General features: G+C 37.9%; 1 protein-coding gene across 1 annotated transcript in view; it reads left to right on the top strand.

The window, feature by feature from the left end:
• The window catches only part of CD44 (CD44 molecule (IN blood group)), a 62,839-nt gene extending 42,250 nt beyond the window's left edge, over window positions 1-20,589 (top strand). The window contains exons 7-9 of the mRNA XM_084288422.1: window positions 13,924-14,046; window positions 15,123-15,201; window positions 17,302-20,589. Of these exons, the coding sequence (XP_084144548.1) occupies window positions 13,924-14,046; window positions 15,123-15,201; window positions 17,302-17,518 (419 nt within the window). The 3' untranslated portion in view covers window positions 17,519-20,589. The remainder of the gene's footprint in view (window positions 1-13,923; window positions 14,047-15,122; window positions 15,202-17,301) is intronic.
• Window positions 20,590-22,569: the final 1,980 nt, after the last annotated feature.

The raw sequence follows: 22,569 nt of genomic DNA, 5'->3' as shown, positions 1-22,569 counted from the left end.
CTGAAGACAAAGAAGAGGAAGGGAGCTGGTGATTCAGAAACATAAAGGTTAGATTAATCATAACTTCTCGGTTAAATCAGGCCTCCTGAACAACAAGCTCTTGTCAGATACAAATATGACAAAATTCAGTAGTAACCTCCTACTCTTTCCATTGTTTAGTACACATGTAAAACCATAAGGCTACTTACAGAAACATTTAGGGCAATATTTGAAAATTATGTAGGTGGAAAATCTGCAGATATAAAGCTTGGATCAATTTAAGTAAATTAATTAGTTTGGGATAATAAGATAATGCTGGTAGTATACATTTGGCAAAGTTAAAAAATTATCCAGCTGAAATTAAACTGTGGTCTTCAAGACACAAAGGGCTCAGCCTAGGATCCGTTACTGCTAAGGATTCATTATGAGTGGAAGAGTAAACATTACGTTCCTAACTGTGCTATGAAGGATAATACACTACCTCCAGACAAATGTGAACTTTTTCCTACCAGTGTTAGTGCCAGCAGCCAACTGTGCTGTTGAAAATGTTCTCACATTCTTCAAGCCTAAAAACCTCTGTGTGCAAAGGCCTATGGAATGCATTCTCCAGCTATTTTTGTTGTGTACACAAATAGTCTCCAGTAATTTTTTTTTAAAACATAGTTGAATATGAACTTCATTTTTGGCTATACCCTGTTAAAGTGAAGGGCAAAACTGAATAGCTGAAGGCATAGCTTTCTACAGCTGGATTAGGGGCTAGTCTTGTAATTGCATAAAATTAGATTGCACTGAAAATAAATATATTTCAGGTGGACTTGTGGAAAGCTTTCTTATCCTTCTGTAAAAACAGGCATTTTCTACTTACAGCAGTACTTCTTTGGATTTATATGATCTGCCTCCAATGGCTAGGTACAATTCTTTCTGATCCTGCGATTTTTGGGAGCACTGTAATGTTATCCAGGTGACACAGGGCAGAAGCTATAATCACCTAGAAAGAATTTCTGTGAAAAGTTTCTTTTAATTCTGAAGCATTGTTAAATTAGTTGTATTAATACACTTCTTAATTTTAACATATAGTCCTACTGGATGCAAATTCAGCACCAAATAGTACAGGATAATCTCTCTATATATTTGTTTTAATTACAAAAATAATGAATTACATTTGCAAGAATGATCTCCTTGTGAACATTTCATCATTTGAAATGTGAAGATATATATTCCTCCATTTCTGTTCTTCTAGGAAAATGCTTGGCATAGGTTTCTTTAGCAGGTGACTAAGTGCATATGTAACAGGTCCAATTCATTCTTTGCATCCTCTGGTAAAGGGTCTTTATTTTACCTTTCATGTATCCATGTATCACTCATGGAAATGTTTGCTACCTAATGCATTTTTTTTAATTGGGTTCTAATATTCATCTTACTATTACAAGTATTATTATTTTTATTTTATTTTATTTTTTGGCATGTCTTTTTCTAAGACTTCTACTGTTTATTAGAAAATCTCTTATGGTGGTGGTATTTCAGATGACTTCTGACTGCATTTTCTGCTGTGTAAACACCAAATTCAACAGCAAGCAATTAATTTATTTTAGGTTTAATTATTACTGAGTTCAAAGCTAGTATGCGTTTCAACCTCAAATATACAAACCTATTTATTTTCTCCATCCCACTGAATATTCTTTCAGTCCCAGAAGGAATGACAATTTCCTTGGAGATAGGAATTCCTTGCCTTGCAATTGTGTAATTGAGATATTAACTCAAAAGAGAAAGTTCATCATCTCTTTCACTTTCATAAACCCAGAATCTGCAGACCCAACAGTTATGTTAGTATTAATAAATATGAAGTAGAGATGCAAGTTGGTGTTCCCTATGTGTTCTTCCACTGCTTTTCCTATAGCTTTTCTCTGCCATTGGTCATTGGGATACTAAATCTTCCTCTGTTCCTGGTGGAGCTTCTGTGTTCAAAATGAGCTTCGGTTTTCAAAGCAGCTTTGCTTCCTTTCATCTTTTACACCAAATGCAACAATTAAAAAAGAAAAGCAAAACAAAATCCAGCCTTACTGCGTAGACCATGAAGATAAGGATAATATGACTGGTGTTGGGTATTTTGATCATTATTGATTCAATCATCATCTTATCAGCACCAGTTACAAGTGAAAATGAAAAGCATCAAGGACCAACCCAACATCCACTGTTACACAGTGCTCATTCTGGATGGATCAGTCAAGCACAAAACCCTGCAAATACAACTGGGAGTACTGAACATCAAGAATTTACTCTTCCAGGTGAAAATGATATTGAAAAGAAAACTCCTTATACAGGTAATACTACAGGTCAGATTTTAGTAAGTTATCAGGGTTTACTTAAGGTTTAATTTTAGAATGTTTTTACTAACAATTTTGCAATCTGAAGCCATATCAGATGTTCTGTGAACAAACCTGAGCAACAGGAATCTGCAGGTTGCATTCTATACATATATATAAAATCTATTATTCAGGCTCAGTCCTGGAGGTTTGTTTTCTCTCTCATTTGGACTGTGTGTCAATACCTATAGTGGATTAATACTACAATTGTCTCCTACATTTTGTGTTCTATCACATGCAGTCACAACTCTTTACCAGGCTATCTACCAGGCTTATATCTGTAGGAAACAGTAAATGTTTAAATAGAAAGATAATAATGTCTGTTGCATTTTTTGCATATTTGAGAGCTGTGTTCACACCCCTCTTGAAAGCCATTATTGGACCCGTTTTCTACAGTTTTTGTTAAATCAGCAATTTTAACTAAAAAATAGTATCCAAAATATCTACTCACTCCACTTTTGAAATCTGACTAGATGATACTGAAGTGAAGAAAAAAGAAGCATACTGTAGAATAAAAGAGAGGCTTCTCTCTTCCATCAGTCTAATAAATTGAAACAAAAGATTCAATTCTACTGTAAAGCCAGTAACTGAAAATTGATAAATATTAGTTGATGTTCCTGTGAGTGTCTGTCTAGCTAATGACTGATGTGCTATACTAAGCACTGCCAACAGTCATCATCTGCTCTTACTGATTATCAAACACAGACCAATGAAGACGAGTATATCATAGACATTGTTTGGGATGCTGTATCATGTGCATATATTCCTTCACCTAAATCTAAGCAAAAGTTTAAGGTAGCTCACTGCTTTAGCAGTCCCCAGGTCTACATTCTTCTAAGATATCAACTCCAGGTGCTTCATCAACATCCTTTAAAAATCTGGTGATGCAATGCAATATATTACTGATAGATATATAAATATTATATTACATTATTATAGCAATATAATTTGGCCTAGTAGCAATTTAATTTTTTACTTCCTATGGTAATTTTCTTGTTTTATTTATTTGTTTGGTTTTTATTAGGTTGGAGGTGTTTTTAATGGGGCATATGTTAAGATTTGGGTACTCTTTAGTTGTGACTATCTAATAAAAACTACAGATTGCTTAATATGCAAAATATTTTATATTTCTATATAATTGCTATATCAGATATCTTCCAGTCAATTGTTCACTCATATACTATGTGCATCATTCACAAATCTGCATCTGCCAACCTTCCCTGCTGCCAGACTTGCTTTTTTATTTTTTCTGGAGAGGCTGCAACTAATAAAATAGTGACATTTTGAGGGGGAAAAGTTGGGTATAGTCAATACATTCAAATTCTGTGATTAAAATCTTACTGGTGGATCAGGTTCTTCCAGTTATTTCTGCCTTCTTTGTTCTTATGCATCAGTGGATTTTGGTTTGATATTCAACCAATACGAAGTCATGAAAAGCAAGACTCAGGGAAATACTTTTAGAAATCAATGAGGTATCTTGATTCTGAAAAGCATATGCTCAGTTTGAGGAAGGATTCAATCCTGTTGGTGATGGTAGGCAGCTTTTCTAAACATAAACCAGAATGAGAAGCAAAACTGCTTTACTTCTCTTTGCCATTAAATGTAGTAGACATGTGAGCAAGGCCTGTCATAGAGACAAGAACCGAAGAGGAGAATAATATGAGAAATGGATCTTTATATACTGAGTTCATAATTGCTTCACCATCATCATAACAGCTATGGCCTCCAGTCATGGGGCCAGACAGAATGACTCAGCGCAAGACCAATTGGTGTATCCAGGCTGGGACAAGGGAGAGGATTATTCCACACAAGCCCCTGTAATGGATAGAATTATTCCTTCCAGAGAAAATAATCATGAAAAAGAGTCTTCCAATACAGGTACTATTAATAATATCAGCTATGCATATTTAATCACTTCTATCTCTCTGGTGGCAAGTTTTGAAACAACATTGCATGACTGTAGAGAGGAGTAGTTTACTGATCTCTTTAGGACAGTGACATAACTTGCCTGAATGGTGGTGAGATTTTAGCTCTCTAGAAAACATTTATCTTATACTTACCAGTAACACATCTATTGCTTTCTGTTCTTCAGTTAAGCGTGACTGTGGAGTTGCATGCAGTTCGGTACATACATATATGTTATATTAATTTGTGTTGCCAAACAGTTATTACCATAATGTTGAATTCATAATTATGTTACTTGTATCTAAACGGGTTAATGCTTTTAATCTGTGAATAATGATCTGGTAGAAGAGTGTTCTTTTCATAGATTTTTGAAAAACATCCACCACTCTGGTTCACAGAATTATGAGAGAAAGGAATTTAGAAATCTGACATGACACAACTCTACCACTGAATTTATGATGCCGCTTGGTATAGCACATACCATTTATGCCATTGAAGTATATTCCAAAATTATGATATGAGAACATGACTTATTTGTACTAAAATAAGAGGAAGTGTAACTTTAACCCTTTCTCAATCAGACAATCCTCAGAATCTATTTTTAATTTTGTGAACAAAGTAATTCTGATGATTATAATCCTTCAGTAATTCCAAAATATGAATTTCATTTTGAGAAGAAAATTGCTCTTACTACTGCCATAAACAGAATAACAAATTAAAAGCACTTTTTGTAACTTATCACTACTCACATAGCAACAAAGGGGCGTCAACGGTTGTAGAATGGGATCTTTACTGTCACTACTGATATCTGTAAGGTAAAATGCACTGTATCACCACTGGACGGTGGTGCTGAAGCTCTGTGATCAGCCTGAGATACAGGGCAGGAATTATCCTGACCTCTCTCCATGGCCTTTCACTGCATCCACTGTCCTTAGGACTCTGTTGGATTAAGTCATGAAGTGCATGTGAATAACAAGCAAAAAGTTCTGTTCAAAATGTTGAGAGAGTGATGAGGATGTACAGGGGGCAAAAGATCCCTCTTCTCCCCCTCTGTGGTGTGAAAAGCGTAGCAGTGGTTTAAGGTGAACAGGAGACTTGAATGTGATGGGTATATGAGGGGCACAGCAGGATGCATGTTGAATTCACAGCTGATTCAACCATCATCATAACAGCTCTTGCCACTCCTGACGGTGCTCATCATGAAGACTCAACTCAGCCACCTCTGTCTTCAGACAATGAAGCAGGATGGGGCACTGAAGGCATCACACATTCCACAGATGCCCATGGGGGTGAGGTCCTCCACGGGCTGAATCCTGATAGTACGAATGAAGCTGGAGATGACTCTCTCCTGACGGGTACCAGTAAGAATAATGGATCATGCTCATTTCTCACATGCTGTGTGAAATGAGGCATTATTTCTTCTGATTTTGATGCCTTTCACTACCTTTCTCATCTTGGGGATCTACAACCCTATTGCGGACTTGCAACCCAAAAATTTCCTGTGGTGGGATCTGTGCTGTTATTAGAACAACCTTCTGGAGTAGTCGCAGGGGACTTCTTCCCGGTACATTTGGTGGTTTCTGGTCTTTGCTGAAGCATGTTGCCAGGTGGCCTCCTGTCTCTTCTTATGCACGTCATGTGCCTTGGTGATCCTGAATTCCCAGCCCCATCCTCCCATATTATTCATCGGTGGGGTCAGGCTTGGTATGCTTTGGTGCTGCGATTGGTGTGGTGGAGGTGCTCTGGTGGACTTAATTGAGTGATCTGCTCCTGTGACTCAGCAGTGACACCATCACCAAGGAAGACTGTCCTGATGATGAGAGCAGAGCAATCACACAAGATTTATATCCCGTTAATTCTGCCTTCCATTCCTTACTCCTCACTAGGGGAGTCACAGGCACAACACCACAGATCGGGCTGTGGTATGGCTGCTCACTCCTGAGTTACAGGGTCAGGTTTTTGCTGCTGTGGTTTCTTCTTCCGAAGGTCTTCCCTCTCCATCTGTCACTGGGATACATAGATACAGCCAACATCTCCATCCAACATGACAAACAAGTTTTGCTTAAGTGTCTCAAAAGCCAGTGGCAGCGTGGGAGAGGAAGGGGAGGCCTTCTGCTCATCCTTCTCCTGCCGTGCTTTAAACCAGGCAGAAGGACATCCTTTCTGCCTTGCTGTGATACCGGAAAGAGGGCAATAACATGGGTGGTGGTTTGGTGGGCATTAACGTTTAAAGCTGATCGTGCCATCATCATGGCAGTCACAGAGTCCATGGATGTTGTCAGCCGGGAGGAAGCTACCAAAGAGCCGTTGGCACCCAGCGCTCAGCCTGGAAGTGAAAGTGAACAAGCAAATACCACAGACGGCTCTTATGTCAATTTGGTACCTGGAGTTTTTTCAGACATTGATGATCATCACAATCAGTTACAAACCCTTCTTTCTACAAGTAAGGCATACAAATTAAAAGCACTTTTTTTAACTTGTCACTACTCACATAGTCTTAAGCAACAAAGGGGCGTCAACGGTTGTAGAATGGGATCTTTACTGTCACTACTGATATCTGTAAGGTAAAATGCACTGTATCACCACTGGACGGTGGTGCTGAAGCTCTGTGATCAGCCTGAGATACAGGGCAGGAATTATCCTGACCTCTCTCCATGGCCTTTCACTGCATCCACTGTCCTTAGGACTCTGTTGGATTAAGTCATGAAGTGCATGTGAATAACAAGCAAAAAGTTCTGTTCAAAATGTTGAGAGAGTGATGAGGATGTACAGGGGGCAAAAGATCCCTCTTCTCCCCCTCTGTGGTGTGAAAAGCGTAGCAGTGGTTTAAGGTGAACAGGAGACTTGAATGTGATGGGTATATGAGGGGCACAGCAGGATGCATGTTGAATTCACAGCTGATTCAACCATCATCATAACAGCTCTTGCCACTCCTGACGGTGCTCATCATGAAGACTCAACTCAGCCACCTCTGTCTTCAGACAATGAAGCAGGATGGGGCACTGAAGGCATCACACATTCCACAGATGCCCATGGGGGTGAGGTCCTCCACGGGCTGAATCCTGATAGTACGAATGAAGCTGGAGATGACTCTCTCCTGACGGGTACCAGTAAGAATAATGGATCATGCTCATTTCTCACGTGCTGTGTGAAATGAGGCATTATTTCTTCTGATTTTGATGCCTTTCACTATCTTTCTCATCTTGGGGATCTATATTCTTGTTGTAGACTTGCAGTGCAAACTGATTTATAATTCTGTTGCATGTGAACATCCAAACAAGAAATGCTATCCATTCAGTCTGCTTTTTCCTGGGTGCACTGTTTCTTATGCCCTCCATATTTTTTTTTTTTTCAATTTAAGTTTTAGTGGAAGGTGATACAGAGAAAATTATTATTTTATATTTTTTAAAGGTAACTGAATTGTATGTTTAAAAACAGTTTTTCATGTCTATTCATCCCTGGTTTTAGGATCACCACAGACACCATTAGTACAGTAAATTTTAAAATAACTTATTACAGTTCATGAAGATCTACAAGGTTCAATTCCTATCTTATGTATGGTATCCTATTGAGTTATCCACCATCACAATATTGAATTTTTATCCTAAAAATTTATTTGTTGATACTGGATTTTTATGATGTTTTAGTGCATTTGAAATGTTACATCTCTCGTATTTTATTAAGTAAAATAAAACTCTAAGGGAAAAATTAAAATTTATGCTTTCCCTTTTCAACTTCCATTTTCTTCAGGATTCCTTTAAATCACAACTCCTGGGATTTTCCAAACAGCTATGAAAACCAAAACTTGTGTTGATAAAAAACAGTTCTTTTCTCTACTTCTTCCTTTTGTTTTCCAAGAATGGAAAGGATCATATAAAGCTTCACAGTTTATTGTCATCAGCTTGTTAAGCTCTACGTAGTTTGACAGATCAATTACAAATGAAACAAACAAACAAAAACATACAAACAAACAAAAGAACACAACAGGATGTGACAACCTATTTAAGTGCTTGTAACTGCTTTCTAACAAGTCATTCTAATCTTATTCCTATGTAATGATAGGAATTCTAATACACATTCCATTCTGAAAATAATATGATTTTTCTCCCTTCTAAATAGTTGTTACTAGATATTTTCCAAGATAACATTTTAGGCTCCCGTTGTTTGGAAATGCATGTTTTGGTGTGTCATTTTGTTTCACAATGTTAATTTTCAGTGCTGTAATTTTGCATGCATATTAGTCTTTATTATTCTATTCATATTTTGGAGCATTTGCAATTACTGCAAGGGCATTTAGTTAGGCTATGCTATTTTTGCGTGTTTTTTTGACATCCGTACTCTTTTTCATCAGCAGCAGTCTCTTTAGAGAAGAGCACCATATGAGTGATTGTGGGACGGATGTTAATTAAAAAATTTATTTCCTTTATTTTCCATTAGAATTCATTTTGAATTCGTCTGTTGGGAGACCAGCATGCACTCTTATGATAATCTCATGGAAAAGCAGAGATGAAAAATACACTAGAAAGGAGATTTTATTAGATTGATGATGATGATCTTAATCTTAAATAATCAGGTAGCTATAGCAGTAGCTGCTATCTATACTTTAAACAGTTTTTATATACTTCCAAGATCACTGATATTTGGGGAAATGAGTAAGCAACTATTCGAATAATCAATAAATCACAGTTAAAGGAATAGATAAAAAACAATAATAATAATAATGACAGATACAGATCTTGTTTGCTTGCCCCAACCCTTCCCCAAGGAAAAGGTAGACCTTGTTAAATGAAATAAACAGAGAAAAATTGATAAGGTGGGATTTTGCAAATATGTTTGAGGTTAACTTAGCCATCATCACATCACAACAGCAACAGCCAAAATTGATGTTCTGGAACCAGCAGATGTAACCCAGGAAGTGTGGACACCTCGAGTCATCGTAACAGCTCTTGCCACTCCTGACGGTGCTCATCATGAAGACTCAACTCAGCCACCTCTGTCTTCAGACAATGAAGCAGGATGGGGCACTGAAGGCATCACACATTCCACAGATGCCCATGGGGGTGAGGTCCTCCACGGGCTGAATCCTGATAGTACGAATGAAGCTGGAGATGACTCTCTCCTGACGGGTACCAGTAAGAATAATGGATCATGCTCATTTCTCACATGCTGTGTGAAATGAGGCATTATTTCTTCTGATTTTGATGCCTTTCACTACCTTTCTCATCTTGGGGATCTACAACCCTATTGCGGACTTGCAACCCAAAAATTTCCTGTGGTGGGATCTGTGCTGTTATTAGAACAACCTTCTGGAGTAGTCGCAGGGGACTTCTTCCCGGTACATTTGGTGGTTTCTGGTCTTTGCTGAAGCATGTTGCCAGGTGGCCTCCTGTCTCTTCTTATGCACGTCATGTGCCTTGGTGATCCTGAATTCCCAGCCCCATCCTCCCATATTATTCATCGGTGGGGTCAGGCTTGGTATGCTTTGGTGCTGCGATTGGTGTGGTGGAGGTGCTCTGGTGGACTTAATTGAGTGATCTGCTCCTGTGACTCAGCAGTGACACCATCACCAAGGAAGACTGTCCTGATGATGAGAGCAGAGCAATCACACAAGATTTATATCCCGTTAATTCTGCCTTCCATTCCTTACTCCTCACTAGGGGAGTCACAGGCACAACACCACAGATCGGGCTGTGGTATGGCTGCTCACTCCTGAGTTACAGGGTCAGGTTTTTGCTGCTGTGGTTTCTTCTTCCGAAGGTCTTCCCTCTCCATCTGTCACTGGGATACATAGATACAGCCAACATCTCCATCCAACATGACAAACAAGTTTTGCTTAAGTGTCTCAAAAGCCAGTGGCAGCGTGGGAGAGGAAGGGGAGGCCTTCTGCTCATCCTTCTCCTGCCGTGCTTTAAACCAGGCAGAAGGACATCCTTTCTGCCTTGCTGTGATACCGGAAAGAGGGCAATAACATGGGTGGTGGTTTGGTGGGCATTAACGTTTAAAGCTGATCGTGCCATCATCATGGCAGTCACAGAGTCCATGGATGTTGTCAGCCGGGAGGAAGCTACCAAAGAGCCGTTGGCACCCAGCGCTCAGCCTGGAAGTGAAAGTGAACAAGCAAATACCACAGACGGCTCTTATGTCAATTTGGTACCTGGAGTTTTTTCAGACATTGATGATCATCACAATCAGTTACAGACCCCTCTTCCTCCTAGTAAGAAGTATAAATTAAAATGGTTTTCGTTTTTCCATGTCAATTATCGTTTGGGACAACGATGATCCCCTGAAAGTATTTGCACTAACCAGGGTTTTCAGTTATGCTAATTTGCTTTTTTGGTTATTATTGCTTTTGGCATTTCTAGATATTTTTATGATCCACATCTAAGATGCCATGAAAGGAAATCTTTTTCTCTGCAAAGCAGAGGACTTTTGCCAAAGCAGTGTTTTGCAAATAACTTTTTCTTACATTTTACTATCTGTATGTGACAACATATCTCATAAAATGAAAAAGCATAAGCTTTTTCCCCATGCTAGCATTTTTCTTCCTATTTGATGGTCGCAAGTGACATCTCTGTAACACTTAATAGTCTTTCACTCTTCCCCTGTCCTCATTCCTTCTGTGTCAGTGGAATACATATCAAGAAAAAGTAATTCTCTCTGCAGTCCTTTTTCTTTTTTTTTTTTCCTGCCTAGTTACCTCTGCTATTGGTATCTTGCCAATGATAATTATAGCTACATATAGTGGGTTTTAACTGACATTTCCTTTGTGAACAGTTTCTTAAGTGTTATTCTTCTGATAAAGTTAGTGCAGTTAACAGTAACCATGTTTACTTTACTACACTACAAATATCTTTTTTTTTTTTTTTTTTTTTGGCAACTTAGTAGTACGGGAAATTGGGGGACTTTTCCTTGTTCTTAAACACATCATGCTAATAGCAATTTTTTAATTTTTTTTTTTTTTTTTCCAGAATCTAGTTATCTCACACACTAACCTAAATACTACTTTCATGCACTTTCCTGGAAGTTAGTGGAACTTTGTCAGGTTTGGCCAATGCTCTGTGGTCATTCTTTACACACAAACATAATTATATACTTGTATATGTAAAACATACATATACTTACATATGCTATGTATGTGTCTTACAGCAAGCACTTTAAAGATAATTTTATTATTCATAATGGTTAGGAGTTAGAATTTGCTTCCAATGAAAACATTAATTTTGAAAGATTTGAAAATGGAATTTGGAGTGACAGCTAAATGTTTCTAGGTATGTTTGATTTCTCTCTACACTTTTACCCTGGGATAACTCCACTAGGTTTGGTGGAGTCTATTTAAAATAATTAATGTGAATTCATATGCTATCAGGTAGAATTTTTCTTCCTTTTTTTTTTTTTTCCAGAGTTTTTTGTAGACACAGTAAAATCAAATCTACCAAAACCGCGGTTAAAATATTTTGACATAGGCACAGCAATATAAATGCAAAATGTGTATTTGCATTTTATTGGAAAGATAAATATTTTAATAACTGTTTCCTACTATGACAAACCCATTTCTTGACACCCACTGCCCTAACTTAATTAGTCCAAGCAGCCTCCTTAATTTACTGTACAGACATTACAAACTTTGAAAAAATGTTTGCTACCTTTCTGTTTTGATCATATAAAACCTGTAAGGACTGGTTTTAAGACCTTTTTCAAGGTGAATGCCTGTGTAGAATATTTGCATTGCCAGTGCCCTGGCAAAGTTTCATAAGGCCTTCTTCTTAAAACTTCCTTATTTTTCTCACTTACCTACCCTTTGTAAAACGTAGTACAAGGGGACTACTTGGACACTACTGTTGTCGGGTTTTTTTTAAGTTAATTTATTGAAGCGTTCTTTCATTTGTAACATTGCCCTCTATAGCTGTATTGAGTGAAAAAGATTCCTTAATATATTGACAGGCACTATTTAAAGGCTTCCTCCAAACAAATGAATGGCTTCCTGTAGTATACTCCTTCCTTTCACTTGCCTTTCCTCTGCAGAAATGTTTAAGCTGTTGTCTGACATCCCACTAATGACTGACCTTTTGTCAAAGTGCCACAGTGGAATAACAAATCAGTCTACTGAAAGAATCCAAAAAATAAGAGTCAAAAAGAAGAAAATCTAGTATGTCATCAAAATGAAATGTAGAGCGCAATTGAGGAGACTTCCCTGCCTTCTGCAGGCACTTCCCAGGAGCCAGAACACCAGGAGACATGATCAAATCCTGTTTCTTCTCAGGGCTCAGGGGAGGGGAAGAGCAAATTTAGCAGTTCTCTTAACACAGAAATCTTTAATAAATGTCTTTCTAAGGGCCTTTTTGGTGAAAAAGCTCTGCCATTTCACGAGGGTGATTTAAAGCACCTTAAAAAATATCCGCTGACATGTCAAGTAGACAAGTCATTACATTTATCTTACTCAGCTTTCTTGGAGGCTAGATTAGGTCCCATAGTTGCTGAGTTAGTGCTCTGTCCTTTGGGGTGAGATAGTACAAAACAACTGAAGGGTCAATAAGTTCCTTGCTAACAAATATAATGAAAACATCTGGAACGTTCAACTACTTGTTGGCTATGCTTAACAGGAGGAAAATGCACTTCTTAGTTTTGTATTTGCCAGCTGCCATTAGGAAATGAGATCAGAAAGGCTGGCTAGAAGAGAGCTGCAATGTGTGTGACAGAAAAAGAATTTTACAGCTGATTAGAGTAAGTGTCTAATTTGCTCTATCAGTGTCTGGAAGAATTCAGAGAGGTGGAGATCTGTAATACTGTTTTTGTACTGATAATGAAGTTGTAGTCCCATGTGAAACTACTGTATCTATAACATACAGATAATTTTAGACATGGGATACCCATATGGCAACAGAGTGGGCCACAAATATTACTGTCATCACATAAAACTTCAAGCAGTGTGACCATCAGAGGAAATATGTGAGACTGGAAGTATGCATTTGAACTTAAGATCTAATTCAGTCTTAGAACCAAATTAAAAAACTTATTAAAAAGAGCCAGAGGCTCCATATATAATTTTACAGAGAGTATTTTTGCTATTAGAGAGAATATTTAGAATTTTTAAGGTCCCACTTTATACATAGCTATCAAATTTAAAACCATCCAGAGTACTATACTTTTATTTTATGAAAATAGGAAAGTTTTAGAAATTCCTTATCATTCTATATAGGAATAAAATAAAAAGCCTTAAAATTTCTCCATATTGACCATTTTCAATTTAAATCAGAAAGTCAAATTGTCAAATTATTTTTCTCTCTCTACTCTTTTGTCATTCTCTTTTCTCCATGGAACAGACAAGATCTTTGACTTATATAACAAAAGCATCTTCAAAAAGTTTCCAACATTCAGAAGTCTTTACCTTCTCTCCAGAAAATTTCTAGGCAATTACAATTGCGTTTTGGTTCATGAAAGTATTGCATAATCAAAAATGAAACATATGAGAATGTGGAAAGGGAAAAACCCTGAGCTTTGTTATTCAGAGTATGATGATTATAGTCCTTGTAATAGGTTTCCATATGAATACTTTTTAATGACCTCAGTGTGAACTTTCTAGAAATATTTTTTTTGTATTGTGGAAGTCATCATTTTTAACCTCCCTGTTAAATATTCACTAAAGATATTTGGAGTAACATACAGTTTTGATCTTTAGGATCTACATCCATTATAGATGGTGATCATGGTTCACCCAAGGGAAATTTTGAACCCACTCCTAACCCTGGAGAGAACGCAACAACGACAATAACATCACAACCAAGGTCATCCCAGGTACCAGGTAGGTTTCTGAAGTCATATCTTTTAACAATTTAAGAACATAATGATAATAATATAAACTGAAATAAGAGATGAAGATGTACATCAAGTATAGTTGTTCAGGTTTTGTTCTGAATCACATTGTCACTGAGAGTCTGAGAAATGGAGCATATTGCAACTCATAAAATATTCTAGCACTACGTAGATAAAAGAAATAATGCATTTTGGAGAACAGGATTAAGAGATAAATAATTTTGATAAATTGATATACAATCAGGGAAAATTCAGTAAAGATAAATGCAAAGTATCATAACTGAGAATATTCCATGAAAACAATATCTGATAAGTGTTATAGAAAAGGAATTGCATGTTAAAATAAAATGGAAAGAAGTCAACACAATGATGTCAAAGAATGACATTTTTTTTCTGGGACATATTGTGGAATGAAGAACAGGCTATGGAGAAGGTTGTGAAATCTCCTTTATTAAAAATGCTGAGAGCAAATGGAACATTTCTCAGAGATGCTCTTATTCATTCTGTTTCACTGAAGTGAAATATAACTGAGGTGATCTCTTTGGGTCCTTTCCAGTTTTACCTCTTTATCCTGGTTTTGTAGTTCCTTCTATTTTTTTTTTTTTTTTTTTTTTTTTGTTTAGGATTTGGCTTTTTAAAGATCTCCCTTAAAGTAAGATTTAAAAAAAAAAAAAAAAGTAGATATTTCACTCTACCTTAAAGCCAACCTACTTTTGTACGTGGGATTGCAGATGTGTCAGCACTAAGCCTTTTCTTCTGCTCTTGGAATAAATCAATGACACAACTCCTCTTCACCTATGCAATCTAAAATGCACTGATTCTAGATGCCAGAAGTGGCCAGGTATTTCATTGGTGTTGGCCTGGGTGTAGCTGAGCACTTTCTTTGATCACATAGGCAATGTGACTGATGAAAACGTACCTGATTTGCACAGAAGCAATTTGCAAAGTGAACAAACATTCATTCAAGAAGTCGTGCAACTTAAAGAATGCACAAGCATCTGTGAAACTGCAAAATTACCCAGGACAGATTAACACATTCTCTCCCCTTCCCTTGACTGTCCCCAGAATGGCTGATCATCGTTGCTGCTCTCTTGGCACTGGCATTGATCCTTGTAGTGTGCATCGCCGTCAGCAGTCGGAGGAGGTAAGGTAGCCCTGCACTTTGAAGCACACCACAGCATGATGTGGGTGCTGGAATAAAGCACTGCCACATATCTTTTAGAGGTCTTATTGAAATAAGATGGAGATAAGACACATGGTGAGATGGAAAAATCTATACCTTTCTTTCTGTTAAGTGACTCTGGAGTTATACACCCTGAATGGCACGGCTTGTTGATTTATGTATCACTCTGCTTTGCGTACAAAAGCAGAGGCTGCCATTGTTTCCTCCCTCTTAGCCCAGACACACCATAGAAACAGACAAATAGGGCCAGTATGACTAAATATAGACTGCATCTGACAAGAACTGAAACAATCTCAAAGCTAAAAATTATGTCCTAGATACTGCAAGTGGAAAACATATATTTTACTTAGAGCTGCCATGCAGGTGGGACTGAGACCCAAGGAGAAAAAGTGCACATGGGTCTGTGGGTGTGCATGAGTTCATGGATTAGATCCTACCAATATGCATCAGTCCATATGAGGATCAGTCTTTGAAGCATGGACGTAATCTGGTATTCTTGAAACAGGTGGCATTGTTTCTTTCACTAGGATCAAAATATTTAAGAGATTAATCTATTCAGATAAGTGATAATCTGCTGCAGACCCAGGGAAGGAGTTGCTATGCAGTCACCACACTGCACACAAGCATCAGCTCATCTGAAAGTAGCTCTGCAGCTGTGCTGCAAGGGAACTGGGCAGGTGAAAAAGGTGGATTGAGCATCCAGGGTTATCCAAGCAGTAAAGTGAGAATGTTCCAAGCATTCATTTATTTAAAAACGAGAACTGCGTATTTATTTTTATAATGCTGTCAGTTAAAAGGAATGTTGACAGCAGCTTCTCCAGTTTTGCTCTCATTCTGGCTGCCTGTAAAAGCTTGTGGGCTGGAGGCTTTGGTTTCAAGGTAGTTAGCTTCTTGATTCAGAAATCAATAGACTTGGCCTTCATAGCTACAACGTCAGTACAGCAGGGATCTCAAGCACTTCCACCAAGCAATTGGTCTTTCTCAGCGAATAGCAAATTGCTTCACTATAGGGTTGTTGTTGTTGTTGCTGTTTAATTGGTCTTGTCTTGATAAAATTGGTGTTATCTTCACAAAAACAAAACAAAATGGCCCAAGGTTCAGTGTGAGGCAGTTTCCTTGTTTGATTGTTTATTTTTTTATTATTCCTCTTGTTGCAAAGAAGAACGTCGTTGTCTGGTTCCTATTGTAAAAAGTGTTAGGCCCTCCATCCAGAGTCCAACACTGGGTGCGGCACAGCCTGACCATCATGTCAGGAAAGAAAAGCTGAGCTGCTCTTTTGAGAGGCTGTGGCCTCTCTTTCGGCATTTCATAGTTGCAGAGCAGGAATCGTTCCCAAGTGTGTGCATAGCATTCACACAGCAAACTGAGCTGCTTTGGATGAAATAATCCTCACCTACCAGTCAGTAAGCATGAAAAAAGTCATACTTCAAAAGCATAATGGCATAATTTAACTGCAAAATTAGTCATTCAAACAAAATCTGTTTCAACGAAGAAGAAAATGCTTTAAAGTAAAACTTCAGAAAATTAGTGTACCTCTTAACAGACCTCTGGGCATTCAGTTTATACTAGGCTATTCAAAGACAACAAGTGGGATATTCAGCACAGTGTATCCAGAGTTTTAATGGACTAGGGCAAATCCTGACATCCAACTATTAATTTCTACTGCCCTGAAGAATATCCAGCCCACATGGTCCAAAGTCTGGATGTACAATGACCCTGTCCATATACTGGGATGTATACAAAGTTCATAAATGTGGATATATCCACACCTTAGAAAATCTTTTCTAGCTTTCAGTAATGCCTGTTAGTCCTGTCTATAATGACACTAGATAGCAACTGAATTAGTAGGATCCTGAAAAATTTTATGTATATAATTGTGGATTTTTTCAAAAATAAAATATGCAGTGTGGAGACACCTTACGCCTTTCATTGCACAGGTCTGCACTGACAGACGCAAGTTTCATTTCTAAGCACCTTTTTCTAAATACTAACTTGAATTTTCTTCTCTTATTTCCATTAGCCTCCATTTATGGCACTTATTTCCTTTTAATTTCTTTCTAGATGTGGGCAGAAGAAAAAGCTTGTGATCAATAATGGCAAAGGTGCAGTGGAGGACAGGAAGACAAGTGAATTAAATGGGGATGCCAGCAAATCACAAGAAATGGTGCACTTGGTTCACAAAGAACAGTCAAATGACCGAACAGGAGCATCTGACGAATTCCTCACCATTGACGAAACACAAAATCATCAGGAGCTGGACATGAAGAGTGGAGTGTAATGGTACCAACTCACTAAGTAGATCAGAGCTGGGGAAATCAAAATCACATGGAACTTGGGCCAGAATTCACAGATGCACTGTGCTACTGATGTCTTTTGAACACGATTAAACTTAAGTTGTCTTCATTTTTAATCATTTTTAAATGATGTCTGAGTTACAGAATTGACATTTGCTACCTGAAATAAGCCCCAAGAGTTGCATAAATTTGTCAGTTCCCAATTACTACACAGAGGACACTTACTGTGTCCTGGGTATATCATTGATCCCCAGATACAGTGTCTTCGCTGTGCGGAGCTACAGAAGTATGCAGTTGCTCTATCTTACAGGTATTTAAGGTACTAAACTTGTCATGGTACAAGAGTAAGTGAGCAACAAATGTCAAGAGCAAAACAAAAAGCTTAAACCAAAAAGGCTTCCTATACAATGTCTAAAACAGCAGAATTCATCAGAAATGCCTTACAGCCTGGAAGAGCAGTAGGTGCATTGAAAGTCTGCTAGTAAAATCAAAAAGTGACATAATGATTTATGACTTATTCTGTAACAAGGAAAACCCAGAAGGACAAAGCTTATTTATCGTTGTTTTAAAATGTCTGCGGGCATGCAGCAAGTCTTTTTGGGAGGGGGAATAAAGAAATGAAAACATGAGCTGATACATAATAAACATCATTACTTTATTATCTTAACAATCTGTACAGTTATCCTTGAGTTTTTGAGTTTTTGAAGAGTTATCCTTGAGTTTTTGAAGTGTTCATTGCTCTTCCCCCTCTCTCCTTCATTGGTCCCAGTTTGTGTATGTTTTAATGAGTCTGTTAGTTAGTATAATTAATAAAACAGAATGACCCCAGCTCTATTGTGCATGCACAAATCAAGGAATTTGAAATCATCAGCGATGATGACAGTATTTTTATTCCAGAAGAATAGGTCTTTACTTTCCCCTGCTCAATTGTACTTAGGAGATGCTGAGCTTAGTAAAGCTTGTTTCCCCTGTAACTGTTGTGTTACACCAGTTTGATGATATTTTAAAAGTGGCCTTTCTATGATCTCACTCACTTCTGAATTCTATTTCCTCCACGTTTTATTTCTTCTTTTTAAAAATACCAAAACAAATACTGCTTGTTTACTGGTACCAGAAGTTGAAATTCTACAGAAAAGATCAAAGAGATTTAAAGGAAACTCTCCCAACAATGTAATATAGTAAAATAGCTGCAGCTGCATTGTCATATGCTTTTGTTTTGTCATTGTATGTCTATTATGTAAAGTATTTGTATTAAGCTATGATGCTGTGCATTATATTGATATGAACTGCCAGAAAGAAAATTATTTACTACCAGTGGTCTGTGCCATTTTTAAGAAAGCATATTGGAACGGTGGGCGAATTGTAACTTCTAATTGGGCTGCCTCAAAAAAATGCAAGCAAAATCAACCAGAGGTAATAGCATTCAGCGAGGTGTGTCAGCTGTGGGATGGGGAATACCAAGAGAAGTCCATTCAGATGTTCCTGTTCACTGACCATAGCACCTTCATTGGAAAACGCCATTCTGCTAATGCATTATTTTATGTTCTCCATCTGAAGCAATTGGAGGATAAGTATTCAGCTGGCTAAGTACTAACATTATCTAGCACTGATCTTTACTAGAACATGAAGCCCAATCAAAATCGTGATTATGGTTCTCAGTTACAGCCCTTCAGCAGTTCCCCAAGCATCTATTTGAGTTGCTCAGTGCCCCAGTATCTGCAGGCAGATCTCCTCAGGGAAAATGTACACTTGGGCAAAAGGTCCCAAGACAAGACATGATTTCAGGGTGCACGTAGGACATTTTCTGGCTCCATGTATGTAAAGACGTCTCATCACGACTTTGGAGCAGTCACACAGCTCCAAAGGTGTTCAAACAAGCTGAAGCCAATAAGGTCAAGGTGACTAACAACACTATCAGTATATGTATATCAGTACATTGTCAAACTTCTCAGCCCTGCCACAAGCACATATTTGAATACTGAGCTGTGCTGTGGGAACTTTGTTGACTCTACATTGATTTTTTTCCTACAGTGTTTTTAAGCAAGCTTTTCTTTTTGTCATTATAAATCAATAACATGTAATTATATATGCTTATCACTAAGTGTGGAGATCCAGAATAAGAATTTTGACTCTCTTTAAATCTCAATTGAATATAAGCCACAATCAAAAGGAGACTTTTCACTGTCTTGAAGGATAAAGTTTTCTTTTTTTTTTAAAAAAAAAAAAAAAAAGGAGGATAAGTTTTTTTAAAAACAACAACAACAAAAAAAAAAGGAGGGTGGGAGAGCTATTATTCATCTCCCTACTGAGATGTTCAGTGGAGAAATTTATCTAATATTCAGTAACTGTAACTGTAAATGCATGGACAACGCTGGTTGGCTTCTTTTTATATTTTTAAATAGGGAGATGCTCAATTTCTCTTTAAAAAGGCAGTGCCATTATTTTATATATGCTGATTCTTTTTAGATTATGTCATGCAACTGAAGTGCAATTAAGTTTTATTATAGTTTCAAAACTAGATGGCCATTTCATATATGTAATATTGTACATATTTTTATTAATCTTGTTTTTTTTATTATTTCAGGGGTTGTTTGTTGTGTGTATGTATTTTTTCTATAGAGCACTAGATATATTTGCATATTTATTTAACAGATTAATCAAAAAGAAAGAAAATAGCACCTCTAAATTGTAATTAGAAATAACATTTCTAAAATAATTGTAAAATGAGCTTCCAAAAATAAACTTGACTCCACATTGAGGGTAAAAAGTAAGATTAAAGTTACTAGTGGGAGAGAGGAGGCATTCAGCAGGGTAGTCATATATAGCAGTGGTGAGCTGCTATAGTGGTGACCAGAGGTCAGTTCTTCTGCTTGCAAGCTGCAAGCCAAACTCAGCTGAAGGCTGCGGGACCTCACATCACCCACAGGCTCCCCAGCTGCTCTGGGGGTTAGTGATGAGTTCATCTCCCCTCGGAGCTGAATATCTCTGGGATATTTCAGTCCAAGATCAACCCAGTAAAAGAGAAGTAATGTTTAAAGCAGTAAGTATATTTAAAAGAGAGGTTGTACGTTTTATGAGAATGTAATATTTTCGTCGAACAGTCTGGGGTGATCGCTTCCCCTGTATTTTCTTGAAGCTCTTACAAGGAATGGTTGATTAAAGCAGTGAAAGGATATGCAGCCTTCATGTCTATCTGTGTGGATATTTTAAACCCTTCCCACAACATCAGCCCCCAAATTGTATTTCTGCACAACAGTCTCTTCTTCTTTTTTGTGTCCTTTGCCAAGAACACCAACACCAACTACCTCTGCACTATGTAGTGTACATTGGCTGGAATATTATTAGGAGAAAATTACCAGGTGTCTCATAAACATCGACACATAGTCACAGTGCTGGGGAGAGGCAGAGATTTGTATATCGTCCTGGTAAGGGCTGCTCCTAGTCACTCTTTCTGTAGATGAAGGGAAGCAATAAAATCCTCTGAGAACTGTGTTCTGCCTCAGCATACTTCATGAGCCAGCAGTTACTGGGTTTATTTTATGCTACATTAGACTGTTAGCCAGCAGTTATCTCTTGGCCTTATTAAACAACTGAAGGCTCAGACTTCTCTGGTTGCAAGATTTTGATTAGTTAAAGAACATGAACCCTTTGGGTAACCACATGCACTGACAAGTTCTCCTTTGTGGAAGGGGAGAGGACAAACAGGTGGAAGGGAAAGTGCTGAAGTGGGCTGGTCCCTGGGGAGCAGCTCCAGCTCTGTGGGCATGGGTGACAAAGCTCTTGTTTCTTCCTGGGGGGCAAGAAGCACGAAATGGTACTTTGAGGGTGGGAACTCCAGGGAATTCAGGGCAGAAGGGGAGTGCAGTCACTGGGAGACAAAGTGAGGAAGAGTGAAATTTCTGTGCCACTGACTGGGAAAGTCCCCTCAATATCCCCAGGACTTCGTCAGTTGAATGGTTCATAGCTCAGAGAAAGGAAAAAGAATCAGCCTTTTCCTGTGAACCCCCCACCTCCAGGTCACCCTCTGCACTCACCACATGATTTGCAAACTGATTTTGACCATTTTTCCCTGGTAGCTCCTTTCTCACTATTACTCTGCTGTGTTGCTGTGGCATTCACCAATGCCACGCTGAGAGCACCCAGCTGGGGCTATGGGAAATGAGAGGCAAAGTGCAAACTTCACAAAGATGACTATCGGTGTCTTTTGTGCAGCACAGAAGCTTCACTTTCTGTCCTTCTTGTCTCACCCATTCATGGATGGGTAGGCAACGACAAGATTTCTAGAATATTTCTGTTCTTGCTCATCTTCCTGTTTTTAAAGCACCAGACTTAAACGGCTCTTCACACAGGTCAGCTGTGATGCAGCAACGTTTTTTTGGGGCTTTGTTTTGGGGAGGTTTTTAGTGTTTTTGTTTTGTTTTGTTTTGTTTTGGGTTTTGTTTTTGTTTGAGAATTTAAATTAAAGAAGAGAATCCATCCTCAGAGAAGATCCCCTGACTTCAAGGGAGCTGATTGTTGTTAAAGTGCAGGTAAAGCAGAGGCAGCAAAAGCTTTACAAATGCTTTAAGCACAGCTTTCTTTCAATTTTGTCTGCATGGCTCCAGCAAACAGTAGAACGGTTTTGCCTGAGCTATAGCTTCAAGGGTTTGCAAACTTCTTATTAAAGCTTCTTACTCTATAGGCAAAAGGGTTTGGATGAATTAGGGGATGGATAAAAACCATTTTCATACGTCCTCTGCCATGCACGGAATGCTGATGTGAATGTCATTAGTTTTGTATTGCCTTTCAGAAAAGAAAAGAAAAAAAAAAAAAGACACAAAAATGATGAAGTTATGGACAAAGACTGTCAAATGGGAAAATAAGTATTTTTTTGTTTTCAGAAATAGACATAGTTTTAGATAGTTTCAGTATCTGAAATAGGAAACTTTTTTTGTGGAAGATGCCTAATACATAATACGTCTTTCCATTTGTACAGTGAAATGCTTAAATGTAATTGATTTCCCATTCTTAAAAAATGTAGAAATTTACAGGAAAA

Source organism: Netta rufina (assembly GCF_964035555.1).
Source record: "Netta rufina genome assembly, chromosome: 5".
Taxonomy (NCBI): Eukaryota; Metazoa; Chordata; class Aves; order Anseriformes; family Anatidae; genus Netta; species Netta rufina.
The sequence above is the reverse complement of the archived record's forward strand: the minus strand, read 5'-3'. Positions and strand labels throughout refer to the sequence as shown.